Raw genomic sequence first — 15,908 nt, forward strand, 5'->3', positions numbered from 1 at the left:
TCCCGTTCCAGTCTCATGATCTACCTGCAATTCAGGCACAACTATGTGAAGGTGTTCTTGTTATCATCTATGTCCAACATACATGTAATCCCCACAGAATAGTATATCAATGCACTAGAGTTACATTGTTTGCCCAAAACAAGCACCTACCTGTTTGTCTGAACCTTTATACAAGCAAACAAAAAAGATACAGGAAACAAATAGGTGCCTACCCTCATACTGTGACTTGAGTGAGGAGAGTCGCAGCTCTAGTTCTTCCTTGCTCTGCTCTGCTGCTGCACTCTTGTCCTTCAGTTCTGTCACCTCCTTGTCCCTGCTGTCTCGCTGGTTGGTCAGCTGCTGTATCTTCTGTTTCGCCTAAAGAGTTCAAATATTTCAGTCACTTCTAGTCACAATTTGCTGTCAAAATATTGAGGATCATTGAAATAATACAGTCAGAAACCTCTTGTCTAAAGTTATACATGTAGCCATCTGCCTTTTTAAGTGGTGAATTTTTGTCTTTGTATTAGAGTTTTCATATACATTGTATTTATACAAAAAAAGTCTTATTTACAAAGTTTAGAGATGTCAAAATTGAAGATTCAGTTTACCTATCTTCTGGATGAAAAAAATGGTGTCCACTAGTGTTTTATTTTGTTCAGGTACAGATACACCAGACGTTCAGGTCTGGATCTGTAAATGTGCCTAATTAATTTTACGGGTACAATCATTAGGTACACAGCTCTAACTTAAAAACAGTAAAATGTTTGGAAAAGAAATGCTCACAGCAAACAGCACTTTCTTGGCCTTCTCCTTCTCATCAGTGAGAGACTTGCTGAGGATTGACTCGGACAGCTGAAGGGCAGACTTCTCCTCTTCAGACTTCTTCAGTTTCCCCTCCACATCAGCTGCCTCTTGTCTTAACTTGGTCACCTGCTCCTCAAATGTCTACCACAAACATAACAGGGTGGAACTGTCACAAAAGACTTTAAACTTCAGTATGCTAAGGTAGCCATTGGGCACCAAATTTGTATTGCATATGGGGTTTTGGTAGCAGGGAGAAGATTAAATACATGTATGCTACATTTAAAAAGATCAGTTAATGTCCTGGGTCCAGGGGAAAGTTGACAAAAAACTTTTACTTTAGGTTCAATGTTACTGGGGGCAGAAACCGGTTATACTTCAACAACAGATCTCAAAAACTTTGGTGGCTTTATTACCATAAAGGAGATTTTTGCAGTATTTTGAATTTGCAGATGAAACAAAACACATATTTGCACACTGCAGGAATAAAATAAACTAGAATATTTCAAGATCTGCAGTTAGATTAATTCCAGTCGAGTCAGTGACCTTACCTTGAGTTGTTGCTGCGCCTCCTCCAGAGCCTTTGTCTTCTCCTCTAACTGAGCTTGTTGTTGAGGAGTTGCTGCTTCTGTGGCTGCCTGTGTCGGTGCCTGTAAAATCAGTTTTTTTTAACAAATCAGGTTCCTTCAGACTGGACAGAACCATCATACACTGAAGTTTACAATTACTATGATCTGTTACTTGAAACTTTACAAGTTCACACAGGAACCACACAACCAATGAGGAAAAGAAGCAAAGAATTAGACAAGTTATTGGGCTATGACTTCAAGCAGTAAATGGTTATCTGTAAAAATACACGAGTTTTGTAGCCCATTGGTTACCTGTGCAGCTTTGGTCTTAAGCTCTTCATTTTCCTTCTTAACAGACTCCAGTTCCTTGCTGAGTGCTTCACACTCTGTGTTTTTCTCTTCGAACTGCATCTTGTAGCGTCGACCAATCTTCTTCAGCTGGGTGACATTCTTAACCTTCTCCTCTACCTCTTGAGATTTGGTCTGGACTTGTGTTTTCAGAGCTTCAATCTCCTGAAAAGAGACAACATCGATGAACATGACATAATGGGATGCACGAATGCAGAAAAATAGTTTTCAAAAGGTCAAAATGGAAAAAAAAATTCTTAGGTTTAAACAGATGACACATTTTAAAGACTTAATCAAGGTACTTGACCACCCATGCATAATCAATGGGACAAGATAAAACAAGAAATTTACAACAGCTCTAAATATCTCATGGCCTGGAGGTACATGTACTTGCTGTTAATGTGTCCAATCATCCAATATAGTCACCACCACTGAACACTGTATGGATTGGAGCTATGGAAACACATGCATCTGCCTTGACTAGAAAGAATAGTAGAAGTAGACGTTACCTGTGTCTGCTTGCTGTTGAAGCTCTTCTCCCCTGCCATCTCTCCCTGTAGTGAGCTGTACTGGGCTTTCAGTTGGCTCACCTCCGTTTTGAATTTAGTCATTTCTCCCTTGGCTGCGCTGGTCTCGTTCCTCGCTGCTGACAGCTGTGAGTTGAGGCGTGAGGACTCGGCGCGGAACTTGTGCATCTGTTCTGTGTTGCTGCTCAGCTGCTTCTGTAGGTTGTCCCTCTCCTGTAAATATTTTTCAAAACAAATTTGCTCAGTGCAAGGCCAAGAAACTGATTCCAGGGCACTAAACAAAGTACAGTTTACTAGAACAACATCTCTCCTCTCCCTCAGAAAACTGTGAAGGACATGTATGATAATCCCATAAGTGAGAAAACATTACATGTATCTCACCTCTGTCAGTCTCTTAATCTCCTCGGGGTCAGCCTTGTTGGACTGTTCGATCAGCTGGTGTGTCCGTGCCGTCCAGCGGTCCACGTCTTTCTTCAGCATGGTGTTCTCTGCCTGCAGGGAGCCGTTCATGGTGGACAGCTTACGGTTGGACTCCTGGAGCGGCTCAATGTCCTTCTGCAGCTGTTGGACCTGGGGTTGGGAACAGTACAAGTTTGCTGAATCCAAGGCCCAAAAACAACTTCCGGGCACTGAACTAAGTTGGTGACCAAGCTGGTGGTGAATGTTGGTTTTCAAAGGCAGTGGGTTGTATTTGGGAGGGAAACACTTGTCAGGAAGAGAGTTCCAAATCAGAGACCCTACCTCTGGACCAAGCTAAGAGGTTGGGAGTTTGAATTTCAGGCTGTTGTCAATCACCCAACATCAACGCTATTGTAAGCTGTCTTTAGGGCAGGGTGTTAAGCTGTGGTCCACTGTTCATTATACTTTGTTGAAAGGAGCTAGGTGAATTTCCCAGTTACAATGAACCAGTATATACTGTACATACCATATTTGTTCAGTCACTACCTGTGAAAGAGAATTTCTTTTATTTCACCTGTTTCTGTTCTACCAACACATGTTTTTCCCGCCATGCTACCATCCTGCCCACCTTAGCTGTGACCTCCTGCAGCTGTCCCTCCACCTTCTCCTTCTCCTCCCTCAGCAGCTTGTTACTGTCAGTCAGCACGTTCAGAGTCTCCACCTTCTTAATCAGCTCCTGGTGCTGCAGGGCAGTCTGAGCTGTGGCCTGCAGGGGACAGACAGCATTACTAGTACAGGGCTACAAATCCAGTTTTGGTAATAGGTGCTAAAAATCAAGCTGTTCATCAGCCTCCAATTTCTCTGGACAAAGGAAGTGTCAAACCACAAAACAAGGTAATGTTTGTGGAGCTTACCTCTGTCCTGCTGCGCTCCTCTGCCAGTGCCTGCTGTGCCTCTGACAGCTGTCTCTCCAGCTGTTCAAGTCTCTGCTGGTACCGAACACTCTCCGCCTGAGGAAGCAAAGGTTAAACATTAAAGGATAAACATACTAAAACCATTTTACATATACTTCAATCAACTGTACATTATATACTGAATCATTAGATCTTCAGCAATCATTCAAAAAGGAAACTAGAGCAGAGGATTATGCCAGGTAGATATGAGCACCACCTAGTGATTCACAGGAATATTGCACTCCTCCTGAATAAGGTCTTACCAATAAGGTAGAATTATCCATGGCATTTCATCTATGATTTTGAGTGATGTCTGTTACTGTACATTACACTTCACATGTCTCAAAACTCGAAGAGAAAAATTCAGCACACCTGTGCGACTTCAAACCGAGTCTCCGAGATGTCTTTCTCGCGCCGGATGAAGTGGATGATTTCCAGCAGCTGCTCCGATGACTTGCCCTCCTCGCTGACGGAGGCGGCCGTCACAGTGGTCTCTCCTGCTGGACGTGTCTGCAGACTCAACATCTGGTTACTCAGCTAGGGACAAGAGACATGGGGAAAAATCAGAATAAGCTACCTGGAGTGTATATTGGAAAAGAACCTTCAACGACAAGCAACAGGTTTTGCTCCCCTTTCCCCATTAGATGATGTTGCCTTACTAGATGTGCTGTTACAACAATTCTTTTTTTTAATTACTTGACTGAAGGGACCTACATGTAACTATATTCACATGACGGAATCTGGTTACTGGTCTAATCTCTTCATGAAAGTAAGTCAATGGCATTGTCTCATACTGATAAGAGACATAATCTACCTTCTCTATCTGTTCATGTAGCAGGTTGTTCTGCTTCTCCAGTTCCTGACAGCGAGACTGTACAGACGACATGGACTGTTCCTGGATTCGCTTCTGTTCCTCCCATGATACCTGCAGACACCAAATCATGGCAATCATGCATGTCCACTGTATCACTACTATACATGTTCCAACTCCAAACTTGAAACAGTGTGAGCACTACTGCAAATCTGAGGGTTTGTGATGGAGAAAATAAACAAAACACTGTAACAGTATCATGAAAGTATCTAACAATGATACAAGGAACAGATAAGAAGATGAACTGACCTTTGCCAAACGCAGTTCTTCTCCAGCCTTCTTGGCCTCCTCCTGAGCAGCTGACAGCTTGTCGTTGTGATCCTCTAGCTGTTCCTTCACAGCGGACAGCGCTTGTACATCAGCAGCATGGAGCATCAGTTCTCGCTCATATTTGTCCTGGGCCTGTTAATAGCATGAAATAGTGTCATACTACTGCCAGGATAGAACACATATTCAGAGAAACAAAAAAAAAACCTCCATACACATACACATGTAGGTAACAAAGACTTGGGGTCAATACTCAATACTTGTTCAGTCCAAAACCAGGCAAAAGTCACAAGAAAAATGTCTAACAAATCCAGAGTCAGATGTGTTACCTCTGAGGCGAGTTTGACCTGCTGTTCCAGGTCGTTGCGAGCGGCCTGCTCCTTCCTGTTGGCATCCTCTGCCTTCTGTAGGGCATCCCTCACCTCCGTCTGCAGACTGGCCAGGGACTTCCTCAGGTCAGCCGTGTGCTTCCCCTGGGAGTCCTGCGGTCAGGAAAACATTTGGTTTGGTTTTATTCAGAGCTCCATCAGTGATACAATATTCACTAATCTTCCTAGAGCCCAGCAAAATAAAACAACAGAAATATAGCAACTGAAGTACATGTACATGTATACATTCGGATAACAAACATTTGTTATTTTGACTTTTAGTATGTGTACTGACCCTGATTTCTGACAGCTCCTTGCCTGCGGCCTGTTTCTCCCTCTCCAGTTGTTGGATCTGTTTCTCCAGGGTCTCCCGTGTCTGTGTAGCCTCCTTCAGACGTGTCTCCAGCCTCTCCTGCAGCTGCCTGCTAGCCTGGTTCTGTTCTGACAGGTTCTTCTCCATGGCTGTGGCCATGTTCTTGTAATTTTCCACATGCTGTTTGCCCAGGCTAACCTGCTCTTTCAGACCTGTGATAACATCACAAGTGGGACTTCATTTACTCCATGCTACTGGTATACACAAGAGTCATCCAAAAGATATGATATATTGTAAATGCATTTACTTTCATAGTGGTTTTATTTTGTGCCATGACATGAGTTTTTTGGGTGTTTTTCCCCCAAAATGTTTTTCAGCTTCAGTTAGAAAAATGGCCGTCAAAGCCTATTTTTACCTCAATAAATTACAGACATGCAACCAAAGAATCCCAAAAGACTTCTATCCCATTAAAAACATACCAGTATTAGCTCTACTGTCCTCCACACAATTACACACAAAAGAAAACAGCTGTGGAATGCTGGAACATCTGCTCACCTGCAATCTCCTTCAGGTGCAGCTGCAGCTGGTTCTTGAGTGTCTTTGTCTCGTCCGTCAGGGATGACGTGTCCATGGGTGACGTCCCCTCAGCAGCTTCACCCTGTCTCTGGGACTGGGACAGCCGCATTTCAGCTGAAGCCAACTTACCTTCCAGTGTGGAGCACTGCAAGGGAGAACAACAGGGAATTTCACTGTTATTGAGTGACAACATTCTGCCTGTCAATCTTTCCCCAACCATGTGCTGTCAAGCTACTCTGTCCAGATAAATGGACACACAAAGCCACACAGAACAATACTTCTGTACCCGGAAGTACAAATTAAATGAAATGTTGTTGCTCCTTGCATGAAGTTTGATTGGAAAAGATGATGAAGTCCTCACTACAAATTTCAAGGACAGCACCTGACATACAAATCTTCACAAAATAATATGTAATACACATGCCTGTTGTTTAAGCTCTTGCACAAAGTCATTGGCCTTCCTCAGCTCTTCCCTGGTGGAGTTATGAGCGCCCTCTGACCTGGTCAGCTGGGACTGCACTTCTTCTAGACGAGCCTGAGAGAAAGCCCAATGTATCACTTATTTTGCTCAATGACATGTATGCTCCACTCTACGCTGGAACTTGTCAAAATCACCTCCCACCCAATATACAAGCAAACCCATTACAACAGACACAAACCCACGACTCGGCAATCCAAAAGAACACATCAATACCCGGAAGTATAAAGAAACCCAAAGTACAAATGTACCTCCCAGCCTTTGACAACCTTCTTGTGATGCTCGGCTTCATCCTCGAGCTTCTTCCTGACAGCACTCAGCTCTCTCTCCAGGTTCTCTATCTGAGACTGGTACCGAGTCTTGTTCTCAAAGTCTGCTCGCTCAAGGTTGTTCTGGGATAAAAAAAAAGAACATTTCAGTCTGGATATATACCTGGCTCCCATAAGGCAACTGAAGATAGGAAAGGGGTAACCTTTTCTGGGACCTCAGGCCTAACTTCCTTGTCAGTGCAATTGCTACATCTAATAAGTCAATAAAGTTGTGCTATAAGTCAATAAAGTATCCCAACAATCAGTCTCTGATGTCTCACAATGTCTCTGATGTGCCTAGCATATGGCCATACATGACAGAAACAAAAGCAAACACACAAACAGACACACCAAAAACAAAAAAAAACAATAGAAGAATGAAGGTTGGAGACAGAATCAGACCTGTATCATCTGCAGGTTAGTGGAGAGGATGTTCTGACTCTTCTGTTCTCTCCTGAGTGACTCGTTCTCCCGTGACAGCTGGGCCTCTGTGGTCTTCAGCATGTCTCTCTCCACCAGCAGGTTCTTCAGCTGAACCTCCGTCTGTGCCAGGCGCTCCTTAGTCGCCATTTGGTCCTAAAGGAAACAAAGGAATGTTATGAAAACACTGCCATGACTGTAAGCACATTTTAAAGAAAACTGAGCTTAAAACAAAAATTGATAACAAAAACAAAGGTTTAAAGCCATACATACATGTATCCTCAAGTTTTCATGCATTATCTTTTCATATAACCTCTACTAAATCCAAAAGCTACAGTAGTCTCCCATTCTATCTTTTAAGTACAAGAGGCTATGAGTTCTGTTATACAAATATATATTAAATATACCACTTACTACATGCATACTGACCTGAGTGAGAGTGTTAATGAGTCCCTGTTGTTTCACCACATCGTTGGAATACTTGTGGTTCCTCTCTGTCAGGGATGAGATCTCCTTCTTGTAACTCTCCATGTTAGCCTGCAGTACTTTGAACCTCTCTCCTGAAAACTCAAGCTGCAACACACAGACATGAAGCAATAATGATTAAAAGTGTCAGTATAAAGATTTCTGAGGTAATTTCTCTGTCTTAAATACAGTGGAAAAATGGCTGAAATTTCTTTTCCCTCTTACTGCGAAATAAAATCATCAATTTACTTTACCTGAGAGGACAGCCGGGCATTCTGTGTTCGGAAGTCGCTGACCTCTGACCTCAGCTTCTCCAGCTGCTCCTGAAGGATTCTGCAATCAGAACAAAAATCAACAAAATTAATATTTAAGGAAGTAGGATGGTAAAAGAAAATCTGCAAGATTCATTTTGCAATGACAAACTCTCAGTATCCAGGCACAGTACCTGTCATTCTCTGCCTTCTCCTTCCTGTAAGTGTCATACTCAGACTTGAGCTGTTTCAGGGCAGCCTGTGTCTGTGTCTCATCCTCCATGAGAGCACCCTGGATACCAGGTGTCCTCGGCTCCACAGCACCTGGCATGGGCGTGGACGTCACCTGTCTCACACCAGGTGTTAGTGCCATGGGGGTCTGCAATCAGAACAGTGACATAAAATATTACATACTGCTGCTCTATGGAAAATATATGTCAGAATAGAGATTGCTATCTAGGGCTGGCAAGTCTGTGCTGACAGAATGCGATGAGGATGCTAGGAATGTGCTATTCCCATTCATAAATCCCAAGTTTCAAGTCAATCAATCTCTCATTCTGCTGGGCTCTATAAATGTAATGTTCCATATGCACAATAATCACTTACAGCCAGGGCTTGAAGTACTTGTAATGAGTGCAGCAGCCTTACCGGAGCTGCAGTCTGCTGTGCCAGGAGGACCCTGTACATGTCTCTCTGCTGCACCAGGGACTCCACCATGGTCTGCTGTTTGTCCCTCGCCTCCCGTAGAGCCTCCACATCCTGCAGGGACATCTCCAGCTGACGCTCCAACTCCTGGATCCTGGTGAAGGAAAAAAAGTTACATAGGTAGGGAAAGGTATGCATGATAGGCAGGGACATTACAAATCAAACTACCCAGTACTTGATATATTTCTTCATTGTCCAAGGTATTTTCAAAATATTCTAAGGATTAGAAGTGTAACACCAAATCATGAGCAGATTTTGTGCTGAGGCCTAACCTCCTGCCAGAATTAAAGTAACCAAATTTAAGGCAATTTATAAATACAGTCCAACTTTCAGACCTGGTGTCTGTTGTTTCCTTCTCCGCCCTCTCGTGTTCAGCGCTCATCTCTCGCATCAGGGTCAGCAGCTGCTCATTACGCTCCTGCAGTTCCTCAATGCTCCTGTAGGGGGAGATGTTTACATTAAGTTGGAGCCTTGGCACCAACAAAGGGTTGATCTTAGCAAGGAGAATTACAAGAACAAAACAGAAAACAGGAAATTTGAAACGATGCATGTGCAGTACTACTAACCTGTTTTCACATCAGCTGTGTATTTTTTGTGAGGGAAGTGTTGACTGTGCTACATGTGTTGGGTGTTATTGTCAGAGACCTATTCTTACCAACAGGCAGTTTTACATACCTAAAGACATAATGGTTGTGTGTGAGGGACATCCTCAGCCTGTGTGCTGTCAAGAACGTATTGATTAGGACTACAAACAACCCACCTGAATGTGACCAGTTTCTGTGAGATGACTTGTGATGAGGTGGCCACATCTGCGGAGGACGACACCTCGGCCTCTCCAGATGCCACGTGCCCGCCGCGAGCCTCCTCCACCTCCTTCAGCAGGACACGCACCTGCTGGCTCAGGTCCACCGCGCGGGTCGACAGCCGCTCGTTCTCCCGCGTCAGGTGGGATGTCCGGCGACGGCTGTCATCAACCTCCGCTCTCAGCTGCTCACATTCCTGACAAAACAGCATGACTGTGATTGTCAAACAAGAAATCAAAGACTTCAAACCTGTATCTGGTATTTAGAGTTACTTTGAATTTCTTGTTTCCATATCCTGCTGGGAGACCATTTTGACCTACAATTCAACAATCAGTCTGCAGTTACACCCTCACTTCCAGTGGCTTCACTGTTTAAAAAAACTACGGAGACACAAGCAAACAAACAAACACACAGGAAACAAAACCTCCATACATAGAGGTAACTATGAAACCTAGTGGTAAATTTGACTCCATGTACATTGTAGACTCCTTGGCAGAAGGTAGCTAAATACCAGACTGAAAATAGTCTTCTGGTAACAAAAACTGCAGGAGTGTTCCACCCGTACCAGTGCAGTGGTGTCCAGTTTCTGCGACAGTTTGTTGATGGTCTGTAGTGACCTCTCATAGTCCTCCCGCTGCCTCTGCAACACTGGGGCCTTCTGTTCTATCTCCTGCAGAAAGATACAAGCATTACACTTTTTCTGAAAATTTTTTCTTAATAATACATGTATCTTATTTTCATACATGTGTAACACATCTACTTTTGGAGAGTACAAACATAAATAGAAACTAGTCATGACTGCTGTCTTGTTGAAGGGATAGATGCCTTTTTTTCATCATTCCTGTCATATACATATACATGTATGGTACTGGCATAAAGTTACAAACTTTGCTGATCCAACAATTTTTCAAAAATTCTGATTAACTTAAAGGTTTGACAAACAAGAAGGAAGTTTCCATGGACTGCACTCAACATATACACCCTACCCTATAACTCACACAGTGTACTTCACCATTGACAACTCTACCAACACATAGATGACAGGATCCTACATGTACCTCCAGTATCTGGTCCAGGTAACCCTTCATTCGAGTCGACTCCATCTTCTCCAGCTCCAACTGATCAGTTGCCTTTACATACTCATTGTAGATCTGAAAAAGGAAAAAAAAAGTTTCATAAAATTATGAACTGTACTGCATACAATTTGAGTTATATGATGATGCTTGAAATATCGGGTGCAAATGCACATTCCAAGAAAATCTGCAGGTTGTTAATTACCTCAGTAAGAGTCATCCCAGATGTCAGCATACTGCTGGTGGCAGCTGCTACTGGGAAGGTGGACCCCACCTCAGAGTCTGACATGGACACAGCACCTGGAACAGATAACCAGGGTGATTAGCGAAATGACATGATGGAAGCTTCAGAGTAAAGATTCTACTGCTCAAAAAGTTTGGGAGGGACAGAGAGCAGAGCTTTATCCTAGGAATTGTTTAGTATGCTCATGGGAACTGCTGAAAGTCTGATAAACAAGATATTTTAGTACTTACCTCTTTTTCTAGCTACCATCAGTAGGTCATTAGCATTCTTCAACTCTTCCTCCAAGCTGCTTATTTTCTCATCTAGAAGTAATGAAAAGAGTCTGTTATGAGACAGTAAAAAAACATATATCCGTAGCTGTAACACTTAAACTAAGTTAAAAAAATAACAAAATGGAAGTCATTTGCAACTAAATCAATACCCACCTGAATCTGTTACCCTTTTTCTGAGCTCATCTTCAGTCTTTTCTAGTTTTTCTTCTAACTCTTCTTGTGCTGTAGAGAACAAAAACAAACAACCATAATGACACACAAAAAATTTACACACCTAGCAGCAAAAAACTTTAAACCAAAAGTAGTGAAAGGACATAGACATCAAACTGGCCTCAAATATTTTAAGAAATATATAAACACAAATCATATCAACTGAGAATATAGCTGTAAGAGAATAATTACTTGAGGTGGCCTGTTTCAGGAGTTTCTGTAGTTCCTGTACAGCTGTAGTCAGTTCAGCAGACTTTGTTTCTGCCTCCTCTGAAGCACTCTGTAAGGCACAGGAGCAAGATACATGTTTCATGTTTCTGAAATATACAATGGACAAATATACAATACAAAATGTGGTGTCAACTATCATTAGTTAAATGTCAGTGAAAAAGACCAGACCTGATAGAGTGAGGCCAGCTTCTTCTGGGAGTGGAGCTCATTTCTGAACTGTTCATCTGCAATGGACTGTGCATCATGTGACTGGGAAAACAAGAGGCAGATGTTACAAAAACATAAAACTTGTTTCTTAATCTTAAACATGTTTCATTTCAGACAATATCTAACAAAACTAGCTTACAAAGAACACAGACCAGTCACCTACTTGTTCCTTCCACAAAACAACATTTTCAGACAATAGGCGGATTCGGGGTTCCAACTGTGCATGCACAGCATCAAAGGTGAAGGTCCTTGTAATATGTTGTAAACAGTTCTTGTCAACACTTTACTTGATACATGTATCCAGACATATTTGTATGTCTCAGGGGCTTTCAGCTTTGACATATTTATTACCCAAAAGGCATAACATTACACATGGAACCACAAACCCACTTCTTTGAACAACAGTTATTTGAGAAACCCTTGTGCTACGTGCATCTTACATCCTTGAGTTTCTGGATGAGAGTCTCGATCCTGCTGGTCTGGTCGGTGGTTGTCTTCTTCAGCCCCTCCACAGTCCCCAGCAGATGGCTGGCCTCCTCAGTCTTACTGTCCAGCTGGGTCTTCAGGTGCAGGATCTCTGTGGACTGCAAAAGAGGTTCTCATGCTTATGTATGTCATGGTCAGAGTCTCTGTTAACAGGACGTCTGCCAGTTCAAGCAACAATTCTACCTGTAGAGATCCTGATCAAAGATCACCAGCTGAGAGTAAGTTTTTAGAAGTGTACCTTCTCTTTCCTTAGGTTCAAAAGTTCCTGTGTTTTCTTCTCCAGTTCAGTGTTCAGCCACTGGTTCTGGTTTGTCAGCAGTTCCTTCTCCTGCTCCAGGCGTTTCTCCTTGTACTGAAAATCAGATACATGTGCTAGTATCAAAACACACTGAAGGTGGCAAGCTGGTCCCATGGCTAGGGTTGTTGACTTGGAAGCTAAGTCCTGGGTTCAATCTCTAGTCAAGCCCCAATAATATGCCATTGGTAAAGGCACTTTACACCCATTTACTCTACTCCACTTGTGTTCTGTTACACCTGAAGGCAGTTAACATGTTAACCGGCTGGTTTACTCCACTAACCTTGATAGTGAGCTCCTGGCTCTCAATCTGGTCCAGTTTGACCTTGGCCTCCAGCCTGGTGGAGTTGGCCTCTGCTAGCTGCTCTGACATGGACTTCCATTCATCTGTGTGGTTTAGGAGGAGGAAGCTCTCAAGACAGACAATCTGACTGTCAATCATGTATACAATGCACATCCACCATCTAGTGATTCACTGGGATACTGCACACAAGATTTACGATTTGGATATCACCAGAAACGTATCCAAATGCTGAAGATACAATTATACAAACACTTAATAGGAACCTTATGTAGAATAAACTCAAATATTGTGACACTGCAACAATTTTACCATTAAGTCTGTCGATTTCTGATGTCTTTTTCTCCAGCATGCGGTGCATCTCTTGTTTCTCCTCCTCCAGAGACCTGATGGTACGCTCCAGCTTGTTCTGAGAATGCCAACAGAAAAATGTATGGCTAAGAGGTCCACATTGTCCTCACTTCAATATTCAGCTGGAATAAACCAATCAAACAAGCAGAGATGCCACAACAAGAAATCTGATGATATTCAGGGTTTTCATGGCCTTCAAGTTCACCATGTTTCCAGTGTCTGACTTGTGTATCTCTGTCATTTTATCTCTGCTTGTCAATCCTCTGCCCACATGCTCTCAACAGACATGTTCCCTGTCCAGACATACACAGAAGCCCACAGCTTTGCCACCCAAAACAATACTTCTGTTCACAGAAAGAAAAATTCCATGTCCCTAAAGTGCATGTATGTGTGACAAATGTGTGACATGGATTCATCTTCTTCAAGCAGTTACACGTACATTATGTCTGATGAATGGTTAAAAACCCTTACTTGTGTGGCTTCATTTTCACCAGCAGACTCTTTGTATTGCTTGAGCTGCTTTTCCACTTCAACATGCTTCTCCTCTGTAAGGAAGGAAGAGAAGATGTGAGCCAAATAGTTTTGCCATGGATAACACTGTCATTATAAAATGAATGAATGAATGAAGACCTTTATTGTACATTTTGCCCCACTGGGCTAAAGACAGGTCACATATTGACAAAGTACATCATCAATGTTGATAATAAAACTGCTATAGTACACAAGTACTTTCAACTTCCTCTCGCTTTCTGGTAATCTTATAAATGTAGTTGGCAGTATGAGTAGTTAGAGCTGGTTTGTTAAAGACTACAAGGAATATAAATTTCTCTATACTATTAAACACTGTAGAAACTTCATTTCACATTCGTATTTTGGAAGTTACAGTGACACTAAATTACAGCCCACCACTGTCATCTAAGCATAGAAATGCAAATTAAAAACAAACATAAATTATACATGCAAGTATTTGACAGACATGCAGCAACTCTCATTGGTCAAACTACTAATTGCCAATAGACATCATATTATTATTGGTTGAACAGCTAGTTGTGATGGACAGTGAGGATTGGCCTTTTGTCATATTGAGGTAGATGGACAAAAGGTCAGACTGGAATACACACCCAGGTCATGTAGCTGCTGTTGCACATCCAGGCATGTGGAAACTTCCCTCTCAAGGAGCTGGGTTTTCTCCTCTGTAAATAGATTGTAGTGGATTGTTAGATGCTCATCTATACACAATAATACATTTGTACATGGCATTTATCACTCATACTGAAAGGTACTAGTACATGTACAGTGTTGAATTCATATTTGATTTTGTGTATTTCTGGTAAAAAATATGATGTACTAAAATTTCAATTTCTTCTGTGACTCATTTACAATTCTTTGCAAGTCATAATATTTTAGGATAGATTGTAGTGGATTGTTAGATGCTCATCTATACACAATTTCTGGTAAAAAATATGATGTACTAAAATTTCAATTTCTTCAATGACTCATTCCAAGAAGCTTGTCCTTGCTCATTCACAATTCTTAGCAAGTCATAATTATATTTTAGGATTCTTATGCTAACTTATAGCCAAAGTCCTCGTTCACAACTCTTTGTCTGAAATGTACAGTATAATACTTAGTAGTTGGATAGTCAAACACTCCTTATACCTTTAAAGAATGAAAATATCTATCTTGATCAACAAGAGACAGATTTTCGACTTTAATAGTAAAAGTTGTTTATTTCGTCGATATCGTGCGCCTGACCGTTCGTTTCCTCTTCGTTTTGAACCTCCTTGGTTTTACATCTCTAGACTATTTGTAATACTAAACGAAAGGCTTCTGTGTGTTCTGATCAACAAAAAGATTCACAAGTAGGTTCTCGGGATAATCAAGCCTCATACACAGGTCTCCTAATAGTAATCAAATCAACAAAAATTATGAACAAACGTTGTACGGCAGTCCAACTTTTGCGCGGGAGCAACAAAGTGGTAGGGAGGGGGGCGCATACGAACATGGGATAAACTCACCCAAACTTATCTTGACCTGCTCACAATCAGCCTGCACGCTATCCATACTAACGTCATAATTCTTCAAATGTCCCTCTAGCTTCTCAACAACGGCCTGGGGAAGAGCAGAGAGCTCGCTTTCGTCCAACACGCGCTGCAAACACCCGGCCGCCGCCATGTTGGAAGCAAGTTCCCAGCGTCGTCACTGAATCCTGGGCACGAGATCAAAATTCCCAGAGGAAAAGCGCCTTAGCGAAGGACGAACGGATTCTAGAAAGGGTAGATTTTCGTCAATTTTGAGAGCAAAATGTTCGCGATTGAAGTACTTTTCGTTGATAAGAACAGCTTGAAGTTTTTTTGTAAATCATTACGTCGAGTTTGATTTATTCTTTGTTTGATACATTTTTGCAATGGGTATCTTTTGGCGTTACAAATCCTGGCTATGAATGGACTCGCCCACAACACCAGCTCGCGAACGACCCCAAGGTACAGTCGTGCTCCACAGCTGATTGCTCACCTATCCCGGCGCTTACTTCCTGAACTTTGCACCGTATTTAGCGGGAGCTGAGTAAACACAAAAGCCAGACATGCTCTCCAGGACGGCAAGGGCGATGGTAGGTGTCTTTTGAGCTCGCCGTTTTGGCAAATCTGCGTACCTTTTTCCCCTGGGAATCATTTTTGCATTACCAAGGAGGACACGGCAAGGACAGCTACAGTAACGTATTAGTAATAACGTTATACTGTAACATGAGCATCATTTTAGCATTGATCATATTCGCCAAAGTTCTAAGGTTGTTGTATAGATGGACGCTAAGTTTTTTTTGGGGGGGGGGGGGA

At 42.3% G+C, this 15,908-nt stretch overlaps 2 protein-coding genes across 2 annotated transcripts in view; one reads left to right on the forward strand and one right to left on the reverse strand.

Moving 5' to 3' along the window:
* LOC109485850 (nucleoprotein TPR-like) overlaps positions 1–15,283 on the reverse strand; it is a 26,370-nt gene extending 11,087 nt beyond the window's left edge. The window contains exons 1-38 of the mRNA XM_019789521.1: positions 15,093–15,283; positions 14,196–14,267; positions 13,546–13,619; positions 13,036–13,132; positions 12,706–12,809; positions 12,366–12,479; positions 12,082–12,225; positions 11,603–11,683; positions 11,396–11,483; positions 11,147–11,215; positions 10,952–11,023; positions 10,683–10,777; positions 10,463–10,555; positions 9,970–10,074; positions 9,362–9,600; positions 8,937–9,038; positions 8,545–8,695; positions 8,091–8,275; positions 7,900–7,978; positions 7,610–7,753; positions 7,163–7,336; positions 6,704–6,844; positions 6,399–6,509; positions 5,954–6,119; positions 5,381–5,610; positions 5,047–5,199; positions 4,700–4,852; positions 4,394–4,504; positions 3,952–4,116; positions 3,541–3,636; positions 3,255–3,392; positions 2,609–2,797; positions 2,210–2,440; positions 1,665–1,865; positions 1,335–1,433; positions 766–927; positions 208–357; positions 5–20 (exon numbers count right to left, since the gene is read on the reverse strand). Coding sequence (XP_019645080.1) covers positions 5–20; positions 208–357; positions 766–927; positions 1,335–1,433; positions 1,665–1,865; positions 2,210–2,440; positions 2,609–2,797; positions 3,255–3,392; positions 3,541–3,636; positions 3,952–4,116; positions 4,394–4,504; positions 4,700–4,852; positions 5,047–5,199; positions 5,381–5,610; positions 5,954–6,119; positions 6,399–6,509; positions 6,704–6,844; positions 7,163–7,336; positions 7,610–7,753; positions 7,900–7,978; positions 8,091–8,275; positions 8,545–8,695; positions 8,937–9,038; positions 9,362–9,600; positions 9,970–10,074; positions 10,463–10,555; positions 10,683–10,777; positions 10,952–11,023; positions 11,147–11,215; positions 11,396–11,483; positions 11,603–11,683; positions 12,082–12,225; positions 12,366–12,479; positions 12,706–12,809; positions 13,036–13,132; positions 13,546–13,619; positions 14,196–14,267; positions 15,093–15,249 — 4,951 coding nt within the window. The 5' untranslated portion in view covers positions 15,250–15,283. The remainder of the gene's footprint in view (positions 1–4; positions 21–207; positions 358–765; positions 928–1,334; positions 1,434–1,664; positions 1,866–2,209; positions 2,441–2,608; positions 2,798–3,254; positions 3,393–3,540; positions 3,637–3,951; positions 4,117–4,393; positions 4,505–4,699; positions 4,853–5,046; positions 5,200–5,380; positions 5,611–5,953; positions 6,120–6,398; positions 6,510–6,703; positions 6,845–7,162; positions 7,337–7,609; positions 7,754–7,899; positions 7,979–8,090; positions 8,276–8,544; positions 8,696–8,936; positions 9,039–9,361; positions 9,601–9,969; positions 10,075–10,462; positions 10,556–10,682; positions 10,778–10,951; positions 11,024–11,146; positions 11,216–11,395; positions 11,484–11,602; positions 11,684–12,081; positions 12,226–12,365; positions 12,480–12,705; positions 12,810–13,035; positions 13,133–13,545; positions 13,620–14,195; positions 14,268–15,092) is intronic.
* A 25-nt stretch (positions 15,284–15,308) lies between these two features.
* The window catches only part of LOC109485888 (carnitine O-acetyltransferase-like), an 11,687-nt gene continuing 11,087 nt past the window's right edge, over positions 15,309–15,908 (forward strand). Inside the window, exon 1 of the mRNA XM_019789562.1 lies at positions 15,309–15,685. Coding sequence (XP_019645121.1) covers positions 15,659–15,685 — 27 coding nt within the window. The 5' untranslated portion in view covers positions 15,309–15,658. The remainder of the gene's footprint in view (positions 15,686–15,908) is intronic.

This window comes from Branchiostoma belcheri, unplaced genomic scaffold (genome assembly GCF_001625305.1).
Source record: "Branchiostoma belcheri isolate BF01 breed outbred unplaced genomic scaffold, Haploidv18h27 scaffold79, whole genome shotgun sequence".
Lineage (NCBI taxonomy): Eukaryota > Metazoa > Chordata > Leptocardii > Amphioxiformes > Branchiostomatidae > Branchiostoma > Branchiostoma belcheri.